Source organism: Bacillus rossius (genome assembly GCF_032445375.1).
Source record: "Bacillus rossius redtenbacheri isolate Brsri chromosome 9 unlocalized genomic scaffold, Brsri_v3 Brsri_v3_scf9_2, whole genome shotgun sequence".
Classification (NCBI taxonomy): Eukaryota; Metazoa; Arthropoda; class Insecta; order Phasmatodea; family Bacillidae; genus Bacillus; species Bacillus rossius.
In genome coordinates, this window is record NW_026962013.1 from 19,854,206 (window position 1) to 19,879,701 (window position 25,496).

At 40.7% G+C, this 25,496-nt stretch overlaps 2 protein-coding genes across 4 annotated transcripts in view; one reads left to right on the forward strand and one right to left on the reverse strand.

Annotated features, from left to right (window-relative positions):
- Positions 1-455: 455 nt before the first annotated feature.
- Positions 456-9,539, reverse strand: LOC134542784 (E3 ubiquitin-protein ligase RNF181-like). Its single transcript, XM_063387303.1, has 3 exons — positions 9,067-9,539; positions 1,791-1,900; positions 456-1,010 (listed from the first exon to the last, which is right to left on the reverse strand). The coding sequence occupies exons 1-3, from the start codon at positions 9,257-9,259 to the stop codon at positions 876-878; spliced, it is 438 nt and encodes a 145-aa protein (XP_063243373.1). The 5' UTR covers positions 9,260-9,539; the 3' UTR covers positions 456-875.
- A 6,061-nt stretch (positions 9,540-15,600) lies between these two features.
- The window catches only part of LOC134543343 (mitogen-activated protein kinase kinase kinase 7-like), a 53,412-nt gene continuing 43,516 nt past the window's right edge, over positions 15,601-25,496 (forward strand). For 2 of the 3 annotated variants that reach the window (XM_063388312.1, XM_063388313.1), the window contains exons 1-2: positions 15,614-15,884; positions 23,054-23,279. In XM_063388312.1, the coding sequence (XP_063244382.1) occupies positions 15,807-15,884; positions 23,054-23,279 (304 nt within the window). In that variant the 5' untranslated portion in view covers positions 15,614-15,806. Of the gene's footprint in view, positions 15,885-23,053; positions 23,280-25,496 lie in introns of all 3 variants that reach the window. The other variant, XM_063388311.1, reaches the window with a different exon arrangement.

Consider the following 25,496-nt stretch of genomic DNA (forward strand, 5'->3'; position numbering starts at 1 on the left):
CCGTTGTTGCTAGCGATCCAAGCGACGTTCTTTCAAAATATGATATATTTTTAAAGTGCGACATGTATTGGTGTTCGTTTGTATTGTGAAACGTCACTGTTTCGAAAAAAATTTACGTGAACGTGGAAAATAAACAATAGAACATACACTGTTTTATGTCGGCATGTGGTGACTAATTCAAGTTTTTATTTTAAGTACCTAGTAGCTCTTTTTTTACGTGTAAGTAAAAACTTTGTTTTATTTAAATGCATAAGTAGACAATCAGAGCTAAGCAATACAAATTCTCGAAATTCTCGGAAATTCTAAAATGTTCTCGAGACGAAATCGAGAATATTTTGATCTCGATAATTTCTCGATATTAACGAGACTCGCACGTCTCTAGTACATACTATATATACATCCATGAAGCTAAAGCACTACAGCTGAAATTTCAATACAAGTAGTATACCAATCAATGAAACACAGAAATTTTTATATTTTGATTGCTTTGAGTCTGTGACTACTAAACACATATTTAAATACAAATGTTTATCCACTGTAGAATTTGTATTAATACTAGACTATAAAGCTAAATCCTTTGGAATTTCTTATTCATTGTGAACAGAATTTTTTGCACTATCTTGAGCATTTTCTCAGTGCCACACACTTAGATTTAAATACATTTTTAATTCTACTTTAGGATGCAAAATAAAAATAATAAATTTTTAATGACAATAAATGATTTAAAACACTTTTTGATAAAACTTTTGTCATTTTTTTTATCCCCTCATTGTTTGAAACGGCAAAATTTCCATATCTTCAAAGGAAATTACTTTTTTGTTGCTCCAAATATTCTTCTACGAGCAGCTGCAGACATTTCAAGCTGTGCAAACTTATCACGAAAACATTGAATTATGCAAAGTTTCTATTTCGTCTTCTCTTTGCTTGGCTCTAAGTTTCTCTTTGCGATACATTTCATAATCTTCATCATCCCTGGGCAATTCGTGGCGACACAGTGGACATGAATTTGTCTGCAACAGAAGTTACACTTGTAAATTAATTAAATTCCTGTCTGCAACAGAAGTTACACTTGTAAATTAATTAAATTCCTTAAAGAATTAACAGAAGCATAACTTAAAACCAGAATCTGCTCAATTTTGAACTTTTTGATATTCTGACGATTTATGTCGTCCTCCATTTACCAATTTCACTCAATTCTAAGAGTCACTTTGTTGTGATAAGAGCTTTGTAAATTGGGTTTGAAGTACAATCTGTACAATTGTACATCTTACATTTACAGGCAAATTATCATCAACACTGAGTACAATAAACATAAATAAAGCAGGTATTTTAATAAGGTGATAATTTAGGATGTTGCACAAAAACTAGGTTTTTAATCAGACTTGTTAATATTACGGCCATGTCAGATTAGCAATGTTGCTAATTTATAAACATCAATAAAAATATAATGGGAAATGTAACCCGCTATAAAACGGGAAGCACTGTACTGAAATGAAAACTGACAGTAAACTGAGAAATTTAAAAACGTTTGCAGCGCAGTAATGCAAACTTGTGACCATGTTAAACAGTTAGAATCTACCTGAAAATTTCTTTAATACGAATGGCTCTATTTTTGCCGAATTACAAAGTGTGTTAAAGATCTTTCACTGCACTTGTATTTACAGTTCTCTATGGTGAACAGAATACTACTTTTCATTTCAGAAATGTGCCAGGCACTTAAAATGTTGGATATTACTTTTCTTTTTAAAAACATACAGCACGAGACTGGAAATAAAAATGACTTGACTAACCCTGTGTAGCCATGGAAGAATGCACTCTGGATGAAAAAAGTGTTTGCATGGCAACACTTTCACGGTTTCCCCCAAAGAACACATTTTCAAACATACAGGACACTTATCATCTGAAAACAGAGAGCAGTAATTAAAGTACTATTATATTACTTCAATAATATAACCAGACTATCATAATGATAGCACATACTCTTGTAAATTAAAAAACTTCAGCTGGGTGGCAAAATGAAATAAGGCATGTAATAAAATGCATTTGAGGAAGAGAGAGAGGTATGCCTATTTATATAACTTTTTTTTACTTCAAAAATATTTTCATGTAACTAACTGCTTTGAATTTCTCAGACCATGTTCTAATCCACTCCTGTTGAGAAAGGATGGAAAGGGTTGAGTTTTAAAATTTTTTTAAAAGAAGGGTTTACCCTGATTAAACAAAAATTAAAAGACTGTTGTTAATAGAATTCATAGTGAACCTTACAAGTTGTGTGATGTACAGATCACGTTTACCATTATGGCCACAGTAACTTTTGAAGTCTTTATTTTTTAAAATTTTATTTTTTAAGGTTTGAAAATTGTATTTACATGGCTCAACATTCCTCAATTGCTCTCTACATGTGCGAAGCAGTTTTTGTTGCCAAGTCAGGAACAGAAAAAAATTTCAAATACCCTAATTTAGCCATTACTTACATGCTATCAGACTTTATTAAGGAGTTTAGAAAGATTTTAAGGATATATTTAAGGATGGGTATGTGGAGAAGGGTAGGACAAGAGGGGGAAATGCATAGTTCAACTGAGATGATTAAGGAGCTTGGGAGGAAAGCATTACAAGGGCGGAGATGGGTGGAAAGGTTATTCAGAATGTATAAGGTGATACAGGAAGAGGGGGGCTGGGGACTAGCTACACAAAGGTGGGTATAAAGGGCAGAAAGATCACGTGTGGAAGCTCCAGAGGGAATGGAGGCAAATGGAAAGGGGTAAGAATGCTTTCCTCGGAAGAACAGGAAGGGAGTGGAATGGGCTGGATGAAGAGATGCTAGGGGTGAAAGGTGCAAGGGATCTGAGGTGAAAACTAAAAGGAGGAAGTGATTGAAAGGGCAGGATTCCTTGCCACTGGGTGAAAGCCCAATTGCGAGCGTAACAATCAATTCAATTAAGGACACGTACAAACATTGCTTGTAGATCGTGTTTACAGTAATGGCCACTGTAACATTCACAGTTATAAAAAGTTGTTCATTACATAATGTGTAGGGGGTGCAACAAAATAAAATGATTTGTATTCCGCCCATTGGCTCCCCTCAATGGCCCTGCTTGTAACCGTGTGTGTGCTAGTGGGCAGTAGCGGAACCAGAGGGGGGGGCTAAGGGGCTCAAGCCCCTTCCAAAAGCATCTGGGTCCACTATTGTTTTAGTGTTTGCCTTGATAAAGTCTAGCCTCAGCTGGGTCAAGCCCCTCCCAAACCAAAATCCTGCATCCACCACTGCTAGTGGGCATACTTTGGGTGTTGCGAGTCAACTGGATGTACAAGTGACAAAATCCTACATTTTATTAGGAACTTGCAATAGTTGTGTTTCAACAGGGGGTTGCATCTTAAGGGCCCCGCCTACCTGGGCACACATACGGTGTGCAGAGCTTCAGGAAAAACAATGTGATTTCAAAACTACTCAAGATATCCGAGTGGGGCCTATTTACGAATAGCATTTAAGAGTTCGCTGAGAGCCAAACAGTACTTTTAATTTCTGATTAAATTTTTAAACTGTATTTTAGAAGCGTTAAAATGGCTAAAACACGTGTTTTCAGAGTAATTTTTAGGCATTAAACAATCAGTACAGATTCTTGAAAGCACTTAAGGGCCTTACATAACACCTTTGTCTTCATTTCTCCGCCATATAATGTTACGGTCATCGCTCAAATTTCAGTTATCCTGTGACGACGAGACGAATGCGCGCCAGTTCAGACTTGCGCTTAGAGCCTATACCGCGCTGGAAATGCCAGCGAGCATCGCGCTTATCATCCCACCTCACTAACACACATACACCCCTGACGAGGCGGGCCCCTTAAGCATATTTTAAATAATTTTTCCCTTATATTTTTTTAAGTTTTACATTTGTTCTAGAAAACATTTTTTCCTAGCCTTCATAGACCTCCCCACTATTGAGTTATCAATAATTCTGAAGGAAAGCAACTAAAAAAACTTTTTTTTTTCCTGGCATATTTTTTTAACCATTTTCTAAGGTGTTGAGATACTTTAAGTAGTTTACCAGTAGTATCATTTGAGAGCTGAGAAAGATGGCGGGCAAGTAATGTGATGTGGAATTGAGCTCTGCGGAAATGGTGGAATTATAGGAGTACAAAGGAGTTGAGAAGGGAGTATACTAAGATAGCAGCGTAACATTATATATTTTGTATCAATGTAGATAAGAATTAAGGGTTTTAGTGTTTAATCTTTTGCATAAGGAGGTAGTAGTGTTGTGTTGATTTGCGGTCGCCACGTGGCCGTTTAATTAGAGTAGAAATAAGATCTAAGGTGTAGGATTATCTGTTGGTTATTACAGTAGGATTATATATTATTTAAGTTATTTGGGTAATAGGTTAGTGTAGAATAGTGAATTGTGACAAAATGGGTAGGGTGAAATGTAAGTCGAAGCTTAAATGTGTGGGTTGTAAAAAGGTGTGGAAAGATGGAGAGAGTGGTGTACGGTGTGACAAATGCGAAGGCTGGGTCCATACGGAGTGTGCAGGACTAGAGGAGGGGGAGCTGGGTAGTCTGGGGCAGGAGTGGATGTGTAAGGATTGTGACAAGGATAACAAGGGTTCAGGAAGTGTAGTGGCAATGGCAAGAAGCAGTGGTAGCCAGGAGCTGGTAGGTGGGGTGTCAGGAACTCAGAGGGAAGGAGGGAATGTAGATGTGTGTAAGGACTGGGCACTCAATTTCATTGGTGATATTCTGGGAGGAAAGATTGTTGAGGGTCTGAGTGGGACAAGGAGGGAAGTCGATTTGGAAGAAGGATTAGGTGAGGTGTTGTACAGGAAGGAGATGGAAATAAAACATAGATTAGAGAGGGTAGAGGAAGAAGTAAAAAGGGAGGATGGGTTGAGAAGTGTGTTAGTAAGGGTCGAAAGGCTGGAGTGCGAGCTGAAGAGGACAAAGGAGGAAGTTGAGAAGGAAAGGCAGATGAGGAAGGAGGCAGATGTGGAGGTAGATAGGCTGCGCAGGAGGGTGGAGGAGCTGGAAGGGAGGGAGAAAGTAAGGACTCAAGCTGTTAAGGCCACATATGCAGAGGCATGTACTGGGGAAGTTCAGGAAACAGGTGTCAGGTTGCAGAATGAAGGGGTAGCAAGGAGGGTGCGGGAGGAGGCCGGCAGTAAGGCTGTGGGTACAAGCAACGTAGATGTGAACAGGCATGAAGAGGGCAGGGATACGAAAAGGGGTACAATAGTTAGACAGGAGCCCGAAGTGATTTTCCTGGGCAGCTCTATTGTGAAGGGGGTAGAATTGCAGGGGGTGGGGAAAGGAAGTATATATAAAGCTGCGTTTGGGGGTGCAAAGATTAGGAACTTGGGGGAGAGGGTAGGCTGCATGAAAGGAAGCAGTAAAGTTAAGGTGGTGGTTGTTCATGTAGGGGGAAATGATGTGGCTGGTAGAGTGGTGGGGAGGGAAGTAGAGGAGGATATGAGGGGGCTAGTGGGCAAGGTGAAGGAGAAGTTCCCTGTAGCCAGAGTTGTGGTCAGTGGGGTACTAGTAAGGAGGGGTATAAACTATGTCAAGGCTGCGGCGGTCAGCGAGGTGTATGAGAGGGTGTGTAGGGACTTGGGAGCCATGTTGGTAGATAGCAGGAAATGGGTGGGGCAGGACTGTGTGGGCAGGGATCAGGTTCACCTAACAGAGAGGGGAAAATGGATGCTAGGAGACCTGCTAGGAAGGGAGACTTCTGGCCATTTGGAAAGGGCAAGGTTTGAGCAGCAGGGAAGAAGATAGCAACTAGATAGTGAGGAAGGTGGAGAGAAGGGGGGTGATTGTGAATATAGTGCTGATAGCAATGCTAGGGAGGAGGTGACAGCTAAAGTCAACAAAACTCAGATTGGTTGGACGGGGAGCGAGGAAGGAGGAAAGAGGGGGGTGGAGTTGGATAGGGCTGCAAGAGTGCTGGAAATCGGGGTTCTAAGGGGAAGGGGCACTCGTATCAGGGCGGAAGGGACAGAGGCGCAAGGGGGAAAATGCCAATATGTAAAAGTCGCAGTTATAAACTGTAGAAGTATATATAAGAAGGTGGAGGAGTTCTGGGGCAGGGTGGAAGCCTATGGGGCGGATATCATTGTAGCGGTGGAGACATGGTTGGACGAGGAAATTAGAGATGGGGAACTGAAGAGAGCACACTTTGAAATATTTAGAAGGGACAGAAACAGGAATGGAGGAGGGGTAATGGTGTGCATGCGAGAGGGACTCTGTGGTAGGGTTGTATGGGTTGGGGGGAGAGCGGAGTTATTGGAGATGCAGTTCCGGGTAGGAGAGAAAAATGTACGGCTGATTGCGGTGTACCGGCCACCAGGGCAAGGGGATGAAGCCATACGGGAGGTGCAGGACAGGTTGGACATGCTAGGGGAAGGCAAGTGGGTGATAGTGGCGGGGGATCTGAACATGCCAGGGGTGGCATGGGAAAAGGGGCCGGAGGGGATGGGGTCAAGGGAACAGAGATGGGCATCTCAACTGGCAAACAGAGGACTGGAGCAGGTGGTGACTGAAAGCACCAGAAAAGGTGCCAGGAGAGGAGCAGGATGACGGGAACCTGTTGGATGTGGTACTTGTGAGACCAATGGAGGCGGTCAGGGGAAGTGTGGTAATGGAGGGCATCAGTGACCACAGGATCCCAGTAGTGGAGTTAGACGTGGGCTGGAGGGAGAAAAGGGTAAGGAGGGGAAACGTGGTAAACTGTTGGGGTAAGGCTGATAGAGTGGGGGCAGAGGCATTCCTGAAGGGGGAATACAGTAGATGGGTAGATATAGAGGACCTCGAAGGTAGATGGGCTGCCTTAAGAAATATTCTGCTGCAGATGGCTACACGTTTTGTACCTCAGAGGAGGGTAGGCCAAGGAGGTGACCCTCCCTACTATGGAAGGGAGTTGAAAGTGTTGAAAAGGAAATGTAGGAGGCTGCATGCGAGGGCAAGGAAGCTTGGGGGAGAGGAGATAGAGGCGGAAATGAAGGCGCTTGGGAAGGAACTAGGGAGGAAATCGCGGGAAGCAAGGGATGCTTACATGGAACAGCTGATGGGGGAAGGGGGGACGGTAAATGGGACGGAGCTCTACAGATACATAAGAAGAGTGAAGGGTGAGGAGGGAATAGGGGTTCTCAGAGGAGGAGGGGGGCAGGAATATACAGAGGACAGGGAAAAGGCAGACTTACTGCAGGAGCAATATCTGGCAGTATTTACAAAGGGGGAGGCATGGGAGGGTAAAGAGGACGACAGTTTAATGGGCAGGAAGGCCTTTGAGCTGCGACTGACAGATGTAATTAAGGTGATCAGGAGGTTGAAAGGGAGAAAGGCAGCTGGGCCAGATGGTATAGGGAATAGTCATTTGAAGTTGGGTGATAGGGAGATTGGGAAGTACCTGTTGGAGGTTTTCAAGCAGTCTCTGGAGGAGGGGAAACTACCAATGGAATGGAAGGAGGCAGTGGTAGTTCCCATCTACAAGGGGGGAAATGATAAGGCGGAGCCAGGAAGTTACAGGCCGGTCAGTTTGACGTCCTGTGTAGGAAAAGTGATGGAGAGGTTGGTAGGAAGGTACGTAAAGGGGGAAATGGAAGATCTGGGGTGGGTGGATAACAGGCAGCATGGATTCAGGATGGGGTTTTCATGCGAGACCCAGATGGCTGGGCTGTTGGAAGACCTGGTGGAAGCGGTGGACGGGGGGAAGCAGATAGATGCAATCTTTATAGATTTTGAAAAGGCGTTTGATAAGGTCCCCCATAGGAGGTTAATGGAAAAGGTTGAGTTGCTGGTGAGGGATGGAAGGGTGGTAAACTGGGTGGGTGATTTCCTGAGGAATAGAAGACAAAGAGTTAGAGTGGGTGAGGAAAGCTCCAAGGAGGGGGAAGTGACGTCGGGGGTGCCACAGGGGAGTGTGCTGGGGCCTCTGTTGTTCACAATTATGATAAACGATCTGGGGGAGGGCATGAAAGCCAGATGGAGGCTATTTGCAGATGACTGTGTAGTGTATGAGGTTGTGGGGGAAGGGGGATGTTTAGCAGAGGACTTGATAAGGTTGGAGCAATGGACGGAGAAAAATGGAATGTCCTTGAATGTTGGTAAGACAAAAGTTGTCAGATTTACAAAGAGGAGGAAAGTCACACGAAATGTATATTACTGGAAGGGGCAGGAGATAAGAGAGGCAGCAGGATATAAGTACCTGGGGGTGACACTGAAAAATGACCTAGGATGGGCGGAGCACATAGAGGGGGTGGTCAGGAGGGGAAGGCAGGCGCTGGGGTTGCTTGGTAGGACCCTGCAGGGAGCTGGGAGGAGGACAAAGGAGAAGGCATACTCCACATTGGTCAGGCCAATGTTGGAGTATGCGGCGGCGGTCTGGGACCCCTACCTGGTGACTGAGGTGAAGGAGCTGGAAGGGGTGCAGCGCAGAGCGGCTAGGTGGGTGATGGGAATGTGGAGAAGGAGGGAGGGGCAGGATGGGAAACTGCATAGCCCAACGGAAATGATTAAGGAGTTGGGGTGGGAAACGTTACAGAGGAGAAGAAGAGTGGAAAGGTTGGTCAGGATGTTCAAGGTGCTGAAGGGGGAAGGGGGATGGGGGCAATTGGGAAGCAAAGTACATAGAGGGGAGTACAGAGGACGAAGAGACCACAGATGTAAGCTCCAGAGGGTGTGGAGGCGGACAGAGAGAGGGCGGAACACCTTCCTGGTGAGGACGGGGAGGGAGTGGAATGGGCTGGGGGAGGAAATGGTGGAGGTCAGGGATGGGAGGGAGCTGAGGAGAAAGCTGATGGAGGGGGGGGGGGGAGAGGGGAGTGAGTGGGAGTTCTTGCCACCGGGTGAAAGCCCAATTGCAGGTTAATAAGTAATAATAATAAATCATTTTAACAAGTGGTTAGGTTTACAATTTACAAATCTGTGATACCTTGAAAATGGTCAGTTGTTAGGTTAACTACACATAAAATACTTTAAAATACTATTTTTAAAAATTTTAATTTAATTCACTATCAAAACTACAATTTACAAAATGTTTACAAGAGTCCTTAACGTCACATTTACTACTATCATACTTACCTTTACATGTAACTGTTTTTTCTTCTAAATTTTCCACGACTTGCCGTGATGCAGCTGGTGGGAGGCGTTGATTCTGACCCAGTTCTTCCCACATCCCGAAGTCTCTAAGTAATCGTGCAAAATGCAAAAGCTGATTTGGGGTCTGACCTTCTCCCAAAGGCTGCCAGCCCATTTCTTGGAAATAGTCGCTCATGATTGATAAATATGCAGTTAGAATAAAATCGTGTTAAAGCATAGATTCGATTTACAATTTTCAACTAAAAATTTTATCAAGAAAGAAAGGTTCTAAACCATATTCACCCGACTACAACCTGGATTTTCATCAGTTAGTCAATAGACCATAATCAAACAGACCACTCTCACCAACGACTCTCACTCTGTCGTTCGTAGTAAGGAGTCATGTCATGATGACAAAATTGTCAACATCAACACGCGGTAATTTTCATGGAGGTAAATTGAGGGCGCAACTAAATAGGTGGAAACTGGCCACTAAAAAACGTTTTGCGGTTGAGAAATGCCAACATCAAATATTAAGTTTTTATTTAGAAAACAACATTAAAATTTGTTAACTATAACATTAACAAAAATAGTTATTTTATATAAATTCATACTTCGGAATTTAAAGGAGTGGTGTATATAGAATTTTTCTTTTTTTAATTAGTTGAATGGTTATCGGCTTTCGCCCACAACCAATACAAGTTGCCTTTTCTTGGTTGAACCCATTTATTATCATATCATATTATCAAACAAATATCCGTACGTAGATTAACACTTATGCCTTAACCGAGACTCGAACCCAGAAACCCTCGCACCGTAAACCGGTGTGCACCCGACCACCACGGAGGTCGATATATAGAATAATGTTAAGGTATAGACACGGGTTCCACTGTCTCCCTGATGGTTGTGACGCCGTCCCCACTACCCCCATTGAATTTTATGTGATTTTTATATGGTTCGAGATCTCAGGGAGGGTTCGGCCTTGTGGCTAGAGGTAGGGGTTAACGCAGTAGGGCCCCCCGAGCTGTTATGGCCACTCGGGACGCCTGAAGAAGAACACAAAGTTACTGGTTGATGCTTGATGAATTTATTACGGCACAGCCCTATACATAGTGCTGCCCGTTCTGGCCGTAATGGTTGTCCTGAATCGAATAGTCACACGCGCAGCCCACTTCCTCAGTGGCGGCTCACGATTTTACTGCGCATGAAGGACATACTCTTGCACACGATGCGGCGGTTACAAAATAAACTCAAACATGACAAATTATACCTTGACGAATAAAACACTTCACTATTACACAATACGTATTACGCTAGGCTAATGACACGTAGGCCCGTATCTCCGGCTACTCTACGTGACTTTTAGATGTGTCCCAGAAACTGACTCGTTAGTAAGTTGGGTGGTACGATACCGTTCGGTGGTTACAAAATAAACTCTAACATGACGGATTATACCTTGATGACAAAAACACTTCACTACTACATATTACGTATTACACTGGGCTAATGACACGTAGGCCCGAAACTACGGTGACTCTACGTGGCTCTTAAACGTGTCCCAGAGACTGACTTGTTAATAAGTTTGGTGGCATGTGTCGCCTACTGGCTGCCCCGTGCGGGCTGAAACTAATTAGCCGGTAAGCTAAGTTGTTGCTTGAAGCACCGACGTAACGTCTCGTAGACTCCCCACAGTACTTACGTAATATGCTGAACACTCATCTTGGAGCACTGATTTATTTAAGTGATATACCTCATATTAAATTGAGGCCGACCATGGAACTGTAAGTAAAAGATTAAGAAAAGATTATGACTATTGAAACTACATGTCGGTGAAGGCAAGAGTTGATGGTTCCGCGTTGCGCGAAGGCTGCCGGCCTATCCGAGCTCCTGAAGGACACTGACTCTCTCGCCGCGCGCGACCCCCCTTCCCCCCGCCAGCCCTCCCGCGGAAACGTGTGAATTTCGCAGGAAACTGAACCGGCCAGGTTCGGGACAAGGTGCACAGTGAAACATGATTTTGAAAGGACTGAAATATTAATTTATGAAATGTCTAATAAACACCTGTGGAAAAATATACATAATTTCATTTGTTGTAGTTTGGCGGAGGGATATGCCACACCCGGCCGAATCCTTCCGCCGACGTAGCACTCGTTGCCTGGCGTTCGCCTCGTTGCACGAACTACACTTTGTTGCGCGCACGAGCGCGTTCGGTGCACACGCCTTTGCGAGACGTTGATGAGGCAAAGCGGTCTATGCGACATAGAGGAGCATTGGTGGTCGGTGTCAAATGCCCCCCCCCCCCTTCTCTGAGACCACTATGTGCATCAACACCTCGTTTCACACGCTGAGCACTTCACTGACGGTTGCCGCACTGCGAGCCCTACACTAAGCGGTGACGTGGTGGTGTGTTGTGATGTAATGATTCTGCCCTGAATGCCTCTCCCACTCGATGAATGACAAGGGGGTACGCACTGACCAGTGTCCGTTACCCCCCTGGGAATGGGCGGCGACGTGCGCCTCTCCTAGGACAATATGGTGACATGTGGGTGGAGGGGTCAGTGGGGTCGGGGTGTGGCATGGTGGTGGAATGGACGATGTGGATGGGTAATGATATGGGTTCGGCCACGTGTGTTGGCGCCACTGGAACGCCCTCTACGGGCTGCGCCTGGGTGGAGTAGCTCGACGGGGACCTGGACCACTCGTACTCTGCCAGGTAGGCCGGGGGTCGGCGTGCCCTCTGTGGTAGTATGGTGGGGACTGTGCTGGTGTGAATCTCTACTGGGCCGAGTGTGGTAGGCTCACTCATGTCAACTCTGATCCCGTGCGCGACTAAGCGCAGGTCACCCCCTTGGCGTCCTGACCGCATTGGATGAGGGACCCATCCTCCACAGGACCTCCCGCGGCTCCGACCATCGGGGAGCTAGCCCCGAACAAAAGTTCCGTGCCCCGGATAACAAGTGGTGCTGCCTGACGTACACCAGCTGACCTGGCTGGATCGGGGGTGGGGGGTGATTACTCAGGGGCGTTTGGGCTGCCAGGAATTGGGCCTGTTGTTGTCTGGCATGCTCCCTCCCCTCCTCACGATAGGGGCGCACCACCGTGCCCATAGCGACGTCGGCAACCCTGCTCTCCCCGGGCAATGCCAAGTTATTTCCGTACAGGAGCTCGGCAGAGGAATGGCCGGTGACGGTGTTGGTACGACGCCGGAGACAATATAGCAGCTTTGGAAGGTGAACGTCCCACTTGGAGTGGTTGTCCCCCAACCTTGGCTGCAGCTGCGCCTTGACATATGGATGCTGGATAAGGCACGGTATCCGGCCCACTGATGAAGTGCTGCCCTTCGCCCCTCCCCTGGGTGGGGGGATGTGTCGCTGCTTAACCGCCCCCTGGCGCTCCCCTGGCGTGGCCCGATTGGCCCCTGATCCATTCCGAAGGGACGATCCCAGTAGTATATAGGCTCCTTCACTCCTGGTTTTCCGTGGGTACCTGGAGGGGGTAGCTGGATCTTCCGCTCCCCTGCCGGCGTTCTCGGTGCCTGGAGTGGAGTGATGCAGTTTAGAGGCAAACCCTGGCTGCCCTCCCTCACTTTGTGAGGGAAGGGCCAGAAATGGGAACACTTAGTACTTCGAGGGCCCAGGCTAACGACCGTCCTCCGTCCTTGTTGGGCCCCTTTGGGGACCCCGCAGGAACGGACCTCCGACCGAGATTTTCATAGCCCGGAACCAATAAAATTAAAAATAACCTAATCTTTTGTTTTCCTTTTTTTTAATGCAGTAGTTTCGATTAAAGTAAACTTAAGTTAACTATCTCTTTAAATTTTTTTTTGTGTTTTCAAAATATCGCGGTGGGGGAGGCATCGTGCCTTGGGCAGGGAAACTCATCGAGGGAGGAGGGGGGCCTCTCGAAAAGGAGAGCGCACAGGGGGGCCTTCTAGTGTACGATCTGAGTTGAACTGTAGGGAATGGGGTGCGGTGTCTGGTTCACTGTGGGACCTTACCAACAATATCACTAAATAAAATTTAACGTAAATACCCCGGAAGGCTAATGCTAAGAGGGGTCCCCGTTTTCTTTCTTTTTCTTTTTCTTTTTTACCCCCTAGCAGTTGTTTCCCGACGTGGGCCTGCCCGCCCCGCATGCTTGCCAGATTGCTGCCCGCGTGGGGCAGACGTCGTGCCAGTGGTACCTCTCCTCGCGGTAGTACTTGCAGCATGGGGCCCCCTGGTTTGGTGTCCCAGTGGTTTCCCTGGTTGCGGCGCATCGGTAGGGCTGCTCCCCCTGTTACCTGGGCGCTGGCGCCACATACGGTACCAGAACCTTGGAGTCCTCGAGTGCCACTAATACAGGTGGTGACACTCCTGGCCGGTCGGGTAGACGGCTCGCGGCCGCGGCGAACGTCTTGCACATCGCGCTCCACCTCGTTCGCCAACCGCACGAACGTCTCCAGGCCCCTGTCAGTAGCTGCCCTGAGGAATGGCCGTAGTTCGGGCAGCATCAGCTGGACGACCACCCCTAGCATGCTGCTGTTGTCCTCTCCTTCCGCCAGCCATCGGTGGAGCCGCGCCTTAGACCTGATGAAGGCTTCCGCGCTCTCTCCCCCGCCGCCTGAGGCCGGCAGAACAGTGATTGTTGGCACCGGGCCCGGGCACGGGCATCGTTGAAACGTTCCTCCAGTCTATCGGCGAAGTCACCCCACTCCATGCTGTATTCTCCGGCTGTGGCCCACTAGTCCAGGGCACACCCCCTCAGCTGATCACACGCCTTCTCCGTCCACTCGTCCGTGGGAACCGAATATTGGTCCAGCCTGTCCCGGCATGTCCGTAGGAACTTTACGGGTTCCTCGTGCTCCTGCCCTGCAAACTATGGTAGTTTGAGTGTGCCGCCAGGGCGCGGTGCGATAGGGGCCCCCGGAATTACTGGCGGTCTGTCTAGCGCAAGCTCGCACGCACAGCACATGAACAGCCCATTCCTAAAGTTAAGGAACTCCCGGGCCTCGGTGCACGAGCGGTGCCTCACAGTGCCGCACTGATGGCAGAACGCCACCTCATCGGGCCGCCGATGACACCCCCTCGCGCCGCACTAAGTGTAGACGTCGGCCCTGGTTTTCTGTCGTCAACGTGTGTTTTGGGCTTCTTCTCCTTGTCGCAGGTACAGATGGCGAATGTCCCCGCTGCGGCATGATTTATCGGCAAGCCTGGCAGAAGGCATGCATGGCATACCGCTTCCATGTCTATGCTCATGGCTCCATCACGGCTCATGTCCCCTAACTTCACGACAACCGCCTCCGTTCCTAGTGGGGCACGCAGGGGCTATCGTACCCACCGACCCATCTCGTGGTTAACCACCGAGTTAGCCTGGCACCCTCCCGGACATGTTTTACGCAACAAAACATTTTTCCCGCTAGGAACCACGCTGAGTGTCGAACACGAGAACCCGGGCGACGGCAGAGCATTAGTTAGTTAGAGCATGGAGAAATAACATGGAGTTGGGAAAAGAGTTAAAGCATTGAGTTGCTACCACGGTCATATTGATAAACTTTGTTGTGACTTTCTATTTTCCTCACTTTGTGGATAAATACCTATATGCGAATCTCGTTCATGCATAATAAAACTTATAAACAATTATCAATTGAAATTTGAATAAAGAAACAAAGGTTCTAAACCGTATTCACCCGACCACAACTTGGATTTCCATCAGTAAAAGTTAATGGAACAATATCAAATAGACCACTCTCACTCTGTCATCGTTCGTAGTAAGAATTCATATGATCACAACTGTAAGGTCTTGTGTGGACATAGTGGTTCGTTTGTGAAGCCCCACCTGGTAGGTCCCTGCACGCCATTGGCTGGCGACGCAAACTGTGTTGTCAGCGAAGTGGCGGGGGACGTGGGTCTTTGTGGAGGGAGTGTGAAGGAGAGATTCGAGAGAGAAGGACGCGCGGTGGACCCACGTTGACACGACACACGCGATGCTCACTGTAAAATAGTGAAGTGAATAAAGGGATTGAAAACGCGCCGTGCATCTATGATTTCTTTCGTTTCGGTAGCTCTCGATTACTATATAAACTGCCCTGGGTAATATGCGGGTGATTAAATAATTAATTTTTATTTTTAAATTATTGATTGTTACCAAGATAAGTGAATTAAAAAGAATAAGGTTTTATTTTCATTGTAATTCGGGGATAGATTGAAACAAACTTTTAAGTTTTGGTAGGGGGTGAAATGTACCGGAATTTTTAAAGTTTAAAGGAAATAAATGATTTTGGATCTTCGTGTTACTGTGTCAATTTCAATTCTTATTTCACTTAAATACGTTATTGAGTTTACACATATTAAAAGTTTGTTACTTTGATTTGGTAATTTAAAACTTTCTATGCAGTATCTTTATAATTACACATAAGAATTAAAACGTCTTGAATAAGGAGGTAGGCATGGTTCTAGAGCTATATTTTTTTTTGAGTTTAAATAAGGTGTTAAACAGCTGTGTTATTTTAGAGATCTCGGGTTTTTTAGTCTGATTATGTGCAACTTAATTTTCTTTGAACCTCTTTGCAAGTGGTACTTTTTGTTGAGCTATAGTTGGTAATACATTAAAATCGTGTAAAATTGTCATAAATAAAAGAAGATAACTTTAAGTATTTCATAATTAGAAGTATAATAAAGTTGACGTGGGTTTTGAACTTTATATAATATGTTAGAAACTGGACAAACATAAAAATGAGCGCAATGTGATGGTGAAACCAACAGATGGCGTGTAAGGAAGTAATTGGCCTAGCTCAGCACTTTGTTGAAGAGATTGTTTATGATGAAATTGAAAAGCTAGAGGTAAATGTTGAGCCTTGTTTTATAATAGATATTTTTAGATATATCAGTATGATTTTTTAAAACTCGAATGTCTGAGTATATGGTATATGACGGAATATCACTTAATTTCTTGTGTTTATTGATTGTATTAATCACTGAAACAGTAATACAATTTATTTTTTTGGAGGGGGAAGGGGTCATTGAAATATTGCTTATTCCCTTACAGGCGATTCTTTATTTTTCGAGCTATGTTGAATTTTTTTAGGTACATCATGAATCTTAATAATATTGGTGGTAATGAAGACCAGGGAATTAGTGTGGTAAATAATATTCAAAACGAGTACTTATAGAAACGAAAAATGCTTAAAATTACCCTGGATAGTCTTCTATAAGCTATTATTTTTATCTTAACTTTAGCACATTCCATGCTATAGCTTGTAACAGTCATATTAAAAAATTTTTTTTATTGAATCGGTTATTTCTCATTAGAACTCTATACTATTTCTTAACTAATTAGTGCTATATAAATTGTCCATTCACAATTCGCAACAATTTATCTGTTAATCAAAATGGGAGTAGGGTAAATATGTAGTGTACGGATTAGCGCCAAAAAAAAACCTACAAATATAAAATAACTTTCATTATATGCTCTTTTATGTCCTCTTTTCATAACCGCATGCGGAGATAAAAAATTCCAATTACTTTTGGAGATATCGCCGTTCTTATTTTGCAATACAAGCCCTGTGTAATCATTCAACAGACGCCATTTTATATTTTGCCGTGTGTGCGTGAATGCCTAAATAACAGAAATTTTATATTAGGTAAGGTTAGTTATATTATAAATACTTCAAAATAAACGGAAATTAAAAATAATATCAATTAATTTTACTTGGATAGTTTTAAGTATTTATAATGTAACTGACCTGACCTAACAAAATGGGACAAAGGTAGATTAGGTCAGGTCAGCTACAGTATAAATACTTTGAATCTGAACGGACATTAAAAATAATAAAAATAAATTTTAATGGTTGTTTAGTTTTAAAGTATTTATAATGTAGCTGACCTGACCTAACAAACCGGGAAAAAGAATGAACAGTAGGAACTCACGTAATTTTCTTTTTACGTGATGTAGTCGTTCAACTACGTCGCGAAAAAAAAAAATCATACTTGTAAACAAGCAACAATGGTGAACGCGGGAAGCCTACGATTCACTCATCTTTCTGGACATACCCGAATACTCACGTTGGCAAGCCTTTTTTTAACAGACGAGAGGCAAAGGCCCGATCGTGCATCTTCGGTTTTTTTTTTGTTTATTGTAAATAAATATGCAACTCATGAAAACTAATGGTCAATTAGGTTATGTTAGCTACATTATAAATACTTTCAAACATTGTGGATGGTTGATTTGGTTAGGATAGCTACATTAAAAATACTGTGAAATCATGTAAACGGTTTCCTAGCGCTGGATAGCTACATATTAAAAAGTTATTTGCTAAGCAACCATAAAATGATTTTACAGTTTTTTTAATGTAGCTATAGGCCTACTTACCTAATATAACCAACCATCCACAATGTTTTAAAGTGTTTTTAATTACTTCTTGCTAATTTTAAGAAAAGAAGGCTTGCCAACGTGAGTATTCGGGTATGTCCAGAAGGATGAGTGAATCGTAGGCTTCCCGCTAAATGCCGCATCAGTGCACAGCATGAAAATTAAAAAATTCCATATCTCCTAAAGTATTTGGAATTTCTGATCTCCGCCGGGTTTAATGAAAAGAGGAAGTTAAAGAGCACAGAATAAAGGTATTTTTGGAATTTTTTTTTTTTTTAAACAAATATTGCCCAAATATAAAAATTAAAATTAAAAAATTCGATATCTCTTAAAGTATTTGGAATTTCTTATCTCCGCAGGCGGTTATGAAAAGAGGACGTAAAAGAGCATATAATGAAAGTTATTTTATATTTGTACGATTTTTTTTGGCGCTAATCCGTACACTACATATTTACCGGGAGTAGTCTAGATCCCGATCACATAACAATACTGATGACATAATCAAGATGTTGTTGCTTATGTCATTACCACCCCAATGTTCTTATTGAACAAGTGTGGGAATATGGGGGTTTCGAGCAGGGAACTTTATAAACACACTATTTTTCATGTAATTTGAATTTTTGAACATTATGCTTTTTGGTATCGTAAACAAGACTGTGATTTCCCCCCCCCCCCCCCCCCCTTTTTCTCTCCCCGCTCGAGTATTTTGCAATACAGATATTTTATAATCAAAGAAATTATGTCTGTAAATGTTACAACTTAACGGCGGTATCATGAAATATAACAGCGTGCCCTATTTTTTTAGATAACTTAATGACACTGAAAAATTAAAAGTTGCGGGAAAAGTGGTGAATTATGAGGAATAAAATACAGGTATTGCAAAATAGACTATACCAGGTGGGATTGTATTTTACTTCATGATACCAATGAAATATTATCTCAAGGAGTATCATTTTTCAAAAAATTAAAGTCTGGTATGGCAAAATTGACTACACCGGATGGACTGTATTCTACTTCATGATTCTGTGAAAATATTATGGCAAAATGTTTCAGTTTCACAAAATGAAATACTGGTATTGCTAAGCAACCTAAACCTGGTAGACGTTAAGTCTACTTAATGTTAACCTAAACCTATAATTTACCTGAATGAAATACGCGAAAATTACTGCATCTATATTCCATCTTGCCAAAACCCATAAATTTCCCAGCTTATACCGTAAGACTTTACATATCGTAATCAATATCATCAATATCCTTACCATATTGCAATGTAAACTTATATAATTTTTTTAATAGCTGACCTACCTATACCAAAATTTTTGCTTTGTTTTTTCACTGCAACGGTTGCAAAACCAACATACCTAATGAACAACTCACCTTTCACCGAACACATCAAATAAAATGCACATAAAACAACTACAAATCACAAACATTTTAAAGCCATAAAAACCCATTTACCTTTCTTGGTGTTTTGGCAATATTCTTTTACTACCAATATTTGTCTTACAAATACGCCAAAAACAATTGCAGTTTCTCCAGTAAATATATTCTATATTGCTAAACACAAACTTGTCATTTTCATGTTCACTACTTCAATCACACACATAAACATTTTTTTCTCTACACTGCACTGTTATATTAATTTAATATAAATAAACAACGACCTTGTTCTTCTCTCGTGACTTACACTTATTTACACACATATCCAATACATTTATTAATATCTTCATAATACTTATTGTGCATTTATTTGTTCACTTTATAAAAATATTAATTTTCTTATTGATTTTACTGTATTTCAAATGTGATTAGTCGAACCTACCAGACCTTTCACTTTAAGTTATGATTTAGCTAGTCATGTTAACCATTTAGGAAAAATCACACAACTGACTGTAATAAGAATAGCTTAACAAGCATGACAAAGAAACTCACCTGTTTTTGAAGTGGGTATAAATTTTTTTTACACAGGCCAAGAAAGTATGCAGATGTTTGCGTTCATCAGGAATTTTGAGACAAAACATAAATTTGGCTTGTTACGCCACAAAATGTGGAAATTGCGTCCATACGTTCAGGAAACATTCGCCACATAGCTGATCCACAACCCCTGAAACACTCCTGCTAGCACTACCACTAGAACCCTATTCCTTTCCCAGTTTTTGGTTCTAGATTTTAAACTTTAATTTACTTTAGATAGACAACTGAAATTGATTAATTGAAACTATAAACTAAATTATAATATGGAGCCTATATAAGATTATGTAAAAAATCCTATGCAAATCCCTCAATTTAAGACATTGACTACATTAAAAGACGTAACAAATAGTAGAAAGTATTTTCATATGAATCTTAAAATTTTTAAATATTTGTACTGAAAAATTGTAGCAATTGCACCTTGTTCTTTGTCCATCATAAGACATGAATGACAATGATGTAAAAATGAAGAATGCATACTTTCTAAACATGAAGGATGTCTTTTATACCATTATAAGAACAAACTGTAAGAAGAAACATTAATTACTATTATGTTGCTTAGTTGCAAATAGTTTTAAATAATAAAATAAAAAGGTTTTCGTTGTTGCAGAGGGTACCTACTGCTACTACAATTTTTAGAATTATATAGTAAAACATGTTAAACGTATTTGTAAATTTTAAAGAACTAATGCTTTAATAAAACTCCTGCTAAAGGTTTATGATATTTTCCCTATACGTATTATGTTACTACCTACTTACTAGAGATATGCCAATCAAGTCCTCAAATACCATCAAGCATTCAATATTCAAGAAAAAAGATTCAAAGAAAAGTATTAGAGGAAATACATTAAATTAAAAAAATTCACCACTGATAACTGTGGACGTTAACTAGGTAAATTTTTTCATGTATCCTGTTCCATTCCCCTTGATATAGAACTCTTGACATGTAATTCTATAAATAAAATTACAATATGTATTGATTCTGGAAACTTTGTTTGTGAAATAACTACTTAAAGGGTAGAATGTTTCACCACCATAGTGAATATTTTTAATTTATTGTACATTAATTTATGTTTGACCCTTGACACCTAGATTCAGATTCAAGGGGTATATTCAAGGTACTCTCTGGGATTCAAATTTGAGACTCAAATTCGAGAAAATTGGGATGTTGATATGCATGACGTTGATAAACTCAGTCACCGACCAATCACCATGAAAGTTGGCAAATCGGTTTTTTGATGGAGAAAGTTTTTATGTTACCCAATTTTTTTGTAACTATCCGCTATATGGCGCTGTTTCTCATCAACTTCTAAACCGTTCGACTGATCGCCATAAGTAAACAGAAAATCATAGGTCATGGACATACAAACAGCAATTGTGTGTCATTTCTCTATGTCCACCACACTTTCAGATAGCGCTATCCATTTTGCTTTGACTCGTGGACAATTAATCACCCTGTGTTCAGCCCGGCAAACGCAGAGTTCTGTAGCTAGTTCATTATAAAGAGAAAACACAGTTGTTTCTCATCACTGGATTACATTGAGCTACATTGCTTAGAAGTGCACTTATATAGTACAATGTTTTGTGAAGTACACATTTCTTTCTGACATTCTAATCATTAGATGTTCTAAGGACAGTGTTAAAATATTTATAGAGATGTTTCAATGCATTCATATTTTTGTATTTATTATGATAAGACAAAGACATGAATGCTAGAGGTTTATTGTTTACTATAATTAATTACATTAAGATTTTTATTTATTTCCGTACTTTGTAGACAACAAAGAATTATGCTTCAGTGCTTACAGTTATTTTGTTATAATATAGCATTTAGTACTATGTGAAATGCTTAAATTTATACTGATTTAAAACTCATATAAAATAAGTAAAGACAATAACTACTAAAATAGCTTCAGGTAATGTAATGTGATTTTTTTTCCCATATTTTGTTGCCAACTTTTTTTTAAATTATTTATTTTACTGTTATTAAATTTAATGGTTATCGTAAATGTTTAGTAAGTAAAATATTTCTTATTGAGTTTAGAAAAAAACTCTAAATAGTAACATAATTGGGGCTCTACAGAGGCATGTATTATATGTTGGGCTGAAGTTAATTAGTTAGGAATGGGTACTTTAGATTTTTAGAAACTTGTTTCGTTAATTAAACTCACTGCCCATGCAATCATGCTTGTCTTTAATATGGCCGTTGTAGGATTCCATAGTTGGCAAATATTTAGGTTCTTAAAATTTGCTGTCTACCCATGGCCAACATTGGTATTGTAAGATAAATTGGATAGAGCACCTCACGAGTACAAAAGAAAAGTGTGGAATTAAATTGACTAAAAATTTATTAAGATAATTGGTTCATAATGACATGTAATAAGTTTATGTAAAGTAAATCTTGATCCACGTGGTAAATATATATAATCTATAATTTTTTTTATTTTTATGAAAACCATGTTAAAATTCAATTGTTTTGGAATTTTGCATGCAAGATAAGTTGAAGTGCCATAAAATTAGTTTGACAATAAATATTTAGTTTTTTTAAGAAATATGGGCTGTACATTGCGTGATGTGTGCGTGGATGCTTCTGTTTGAATAGTTCGGTACAAGCCTATAAGAGGGTCCTACGTTACTTTAAACAGTAAAATATAATATTGTAATTTGCTTTATTTTTGTTTCTTAAGGGTGATGTTCGTTATAGCCACATTCATTGACCACTAAATAAATAACTAATAATTCTATAGTTTCCAGGCAGACTTAAACCTTTCCTAAACGTATTCGTGAGCGGCAGTACAGTTTAAAAAATTATAATTTAAGTACAGTCATTATTAAGGGTTTTTTAATCAGAAATTAAGATGTTTCAATTGTGAGAAGTGGTTTTGGTTTTGGTTTCGTATATCCAGCCTAGTCGAACTTCATCACTGTCTGAGGTAGTACATTACAGCACCCAAATGAATTCATCGCTTGCCATCATTGATTAGGTTTTTGATTTTCATACTTAAAATTATATTAATTGCTACTGCGTGAAAAAAAGTATTCTTTAACTTGTCACTGCTAGGCTCTTTAATTAAAAGTGGATATCTTCGTCGGCCACAAGGCTGAGCTACCTCAAACTATACCTGTTCGAGGTTTTTAGCAAATGTAAGAGGGACATGTAGATTATTCTGACAAATAAAGCATGTTAATCATGAGTTGCTTAAGGTTCTTTACCACGTATCTGCGAGTACTGGTATCAGGCCCACTGGGTAAGTTCTGCAAGTAAGCATGCCAGATGCTCAGAGCGTTCGAGGCAAGGATTGAGGTAGCTTTTAAGGGGCAATACAAATCGCACCTCTACACAGGTCACGTTATGCCTTGGGAGGGAGTCTCTTGCCATTATTATAAAATTTATATTTGCATGCTGCACAGCTAGATGTAGAAAGGTCATTAAAAAATTGTTAAGTTTACCTTACTGTAAATAATTGAGATGCACCAGTTAGATAATTAGTGAGAATTAAGAGTTTTATTTTATGTTTTTAGAATGTTACTGTATTTTTCACTTTGCATAACTAAGTGTAAAATTTTAATTTATTCAGAACTGCTGCAAACTTGGTGCATGCATTTTTCATTGTTTTTTTTCACTGTGAGGTTTTTGATCAGGTAGCCAAAATCATGCTGTGTGTTTCAGATTGTAGGGAAAGGCTCGTTTGGAGTTGTGTGGAAGGCGAAGTGGCGAGAAACATTTGTGGCTGTGAAGCACATTGAGACTGAGGCTGAGAAAAAAGCCTTTGCCGTGGAAGTGCGTCAGTTGTCTCGTGTCAGTCATCCAAACATAGTGAAGCTCTATGGGGCGTGTACTCAGAATCCCGTGTGTTTGGTCATGGAGTACGCTGAAGGAGGATCCCTTTTCAATGGTAAGCATTACATTTGGTTAGTTTTACATGTGTGTTTTGATAATAAAAACTATCACAAATTACAAGTTTTGGGATTGTTGTATTAATACAAAAGAAAATAATGTAACTGAATTAATATTAATGGATATTTAAACTACATTAAACTATTATATAGATCAGGTTTTTTAAAAATTTAATAATATATTTTATTTATTTATAATGCATTCATTCATAAATTTACGTAGTCATCAAGATGATAAAAAATACAATGTAAATTTATTATGTAACAGTATGTCTATAAAAGAATATCCCAGTTTCTTTGGTATATTATAACAGTTTATTTTAGACACTTTACAGCAAATCATACATTAAATGCAAGGTAAACTAATGTAGTTTTTCTTACAAATGTTCAATATGTGCACATTTAGTTATACAGGACAAATCCAACTTAAAGACAAATTCTTACCACACTTTGCTTGACAAGTCCGTAGTAATGGAAGCAAGAGCGTCTTTAATTCTGTGTCTGAACTCGGGCAAATCATTAGGTAGCGGCAAAATGTAGACATCTTTTATAGAGCCCCAAAGGAAAAAAAATCACTTGGTGTTGTCAGGTGAATGTGGAGACCAGCGAAAAAGATTTCTGTTGACTCATCATACACCATACAATCAAGAAAGTCATCTTCCCACTAAAACACTTGAAGTGCAGAGTTGCAATGTAACACCATAGTCATTTGGTTTAAAGCAGGTAACAACTGTAACTGGTATGGACACATGTGTAAACGTGTTCTTAAAACCTTTCACACGGTCGTCTTTGGCATCTGAAGTTTACGAGACTTGCTTTCCGAACATATTTCTTAAAACTTCGCACATAAGATCCTCTGACGTGGTCAACACCCTGTACCTATACCATCGGCGGATGTTTTTGCCACTTTAAACAAAACACACATTGAATTGAAATTATGTATTCACTCTTAGCAAATTGCAGAACTCAAAATGCTTTATGCTCAGTAGTTGCCATTTTGCATAGGTGACACTGTAAGCGATAAAACAACAGAGCAGTACCTATTCGAGCATTTGCTTATCTAAAAAAATGTTTGAGTTACTCTTTAACTGGGACCTAAACCAATACTCTAAAATGCTTACAGTTGGTACTATTAAAATTTATAACCAGGATATTCTTTTATGAACATACTGTATATAACACAACAGTATAAAAATTATAAGACAACGTACATGCAGATAAAAATTCATAATAATTTTAATATTTGCATTTATGATGGTCGTTTTAGAACATTTTGTAGCAGGTATTTAAAAAAAAGTAAATTTTTTTTGCTGTATTTATTTTTGAACACACACATAAACTCAATTGTATATTTACTTATAAAATGCACCTGAAAAGGTATTTTTTCTCTTGAGTATCCTGTTTCTGGGAATAATTTTGTCCCGTGAATTGCAATAAAACAGAAATAACACTGAAAAACATGTCAGTCAGGGGCGCAACAACAGGGAGGGGGGGGGGGGGGGGGCAAGGGTATTTTGCCCCCCCTCTGAAACCTTGAGGTGGGGACAAACGGGGGCAAAGAAAGTGCTGTGTAATCAATTTTTAGATAGTAAAACTGCTTAAATAGCACCATTTTCCACCTTGAAATACAAATTTTCCCGGGACCCCCGCTTCAAAAGGGGGGATCGATGATTCTTTATAAATAGGTATATTGCCCCCCCTTTGGAAATTTAGTTGTTGCGTCCCTGATGTCAGTACAACATATATCACCAAATGCAAGTTAATACATCATTTAACACTGAAATGTAACAAAAAACATGAAATAAATCAGCAGTTTGACAAAAATTGACTCAAATTACAACAATTTTAACTTTCACTGTTGTAAATTCATTGAATATAATATATTTAACATGAATTTTGTACCAAAATTTAGAAACTAAAATGAATTGGAAAAAATTAATTTGGTGTTATTTCATCTTGAATTTCTTATTAGCAACATGTTTTTACATTTATGACATTGTTGCAGTTTTCAAACACACACAAATGTGCAGATTTATTTTTATTTTTCTGATTAGTTCTGTTGTAGATCAAGTACATAGTAATTTTACATTGTTTTGATTTGTTTAGTGCATGTAAGCTGTCATTTATAGAGTGTATCAGCTATTCAAATAACTGCGTAAATAAAAATTTCTTTTCGGTACAGGAAATTGTTAAATATTATTTGTTCATGGACAGAC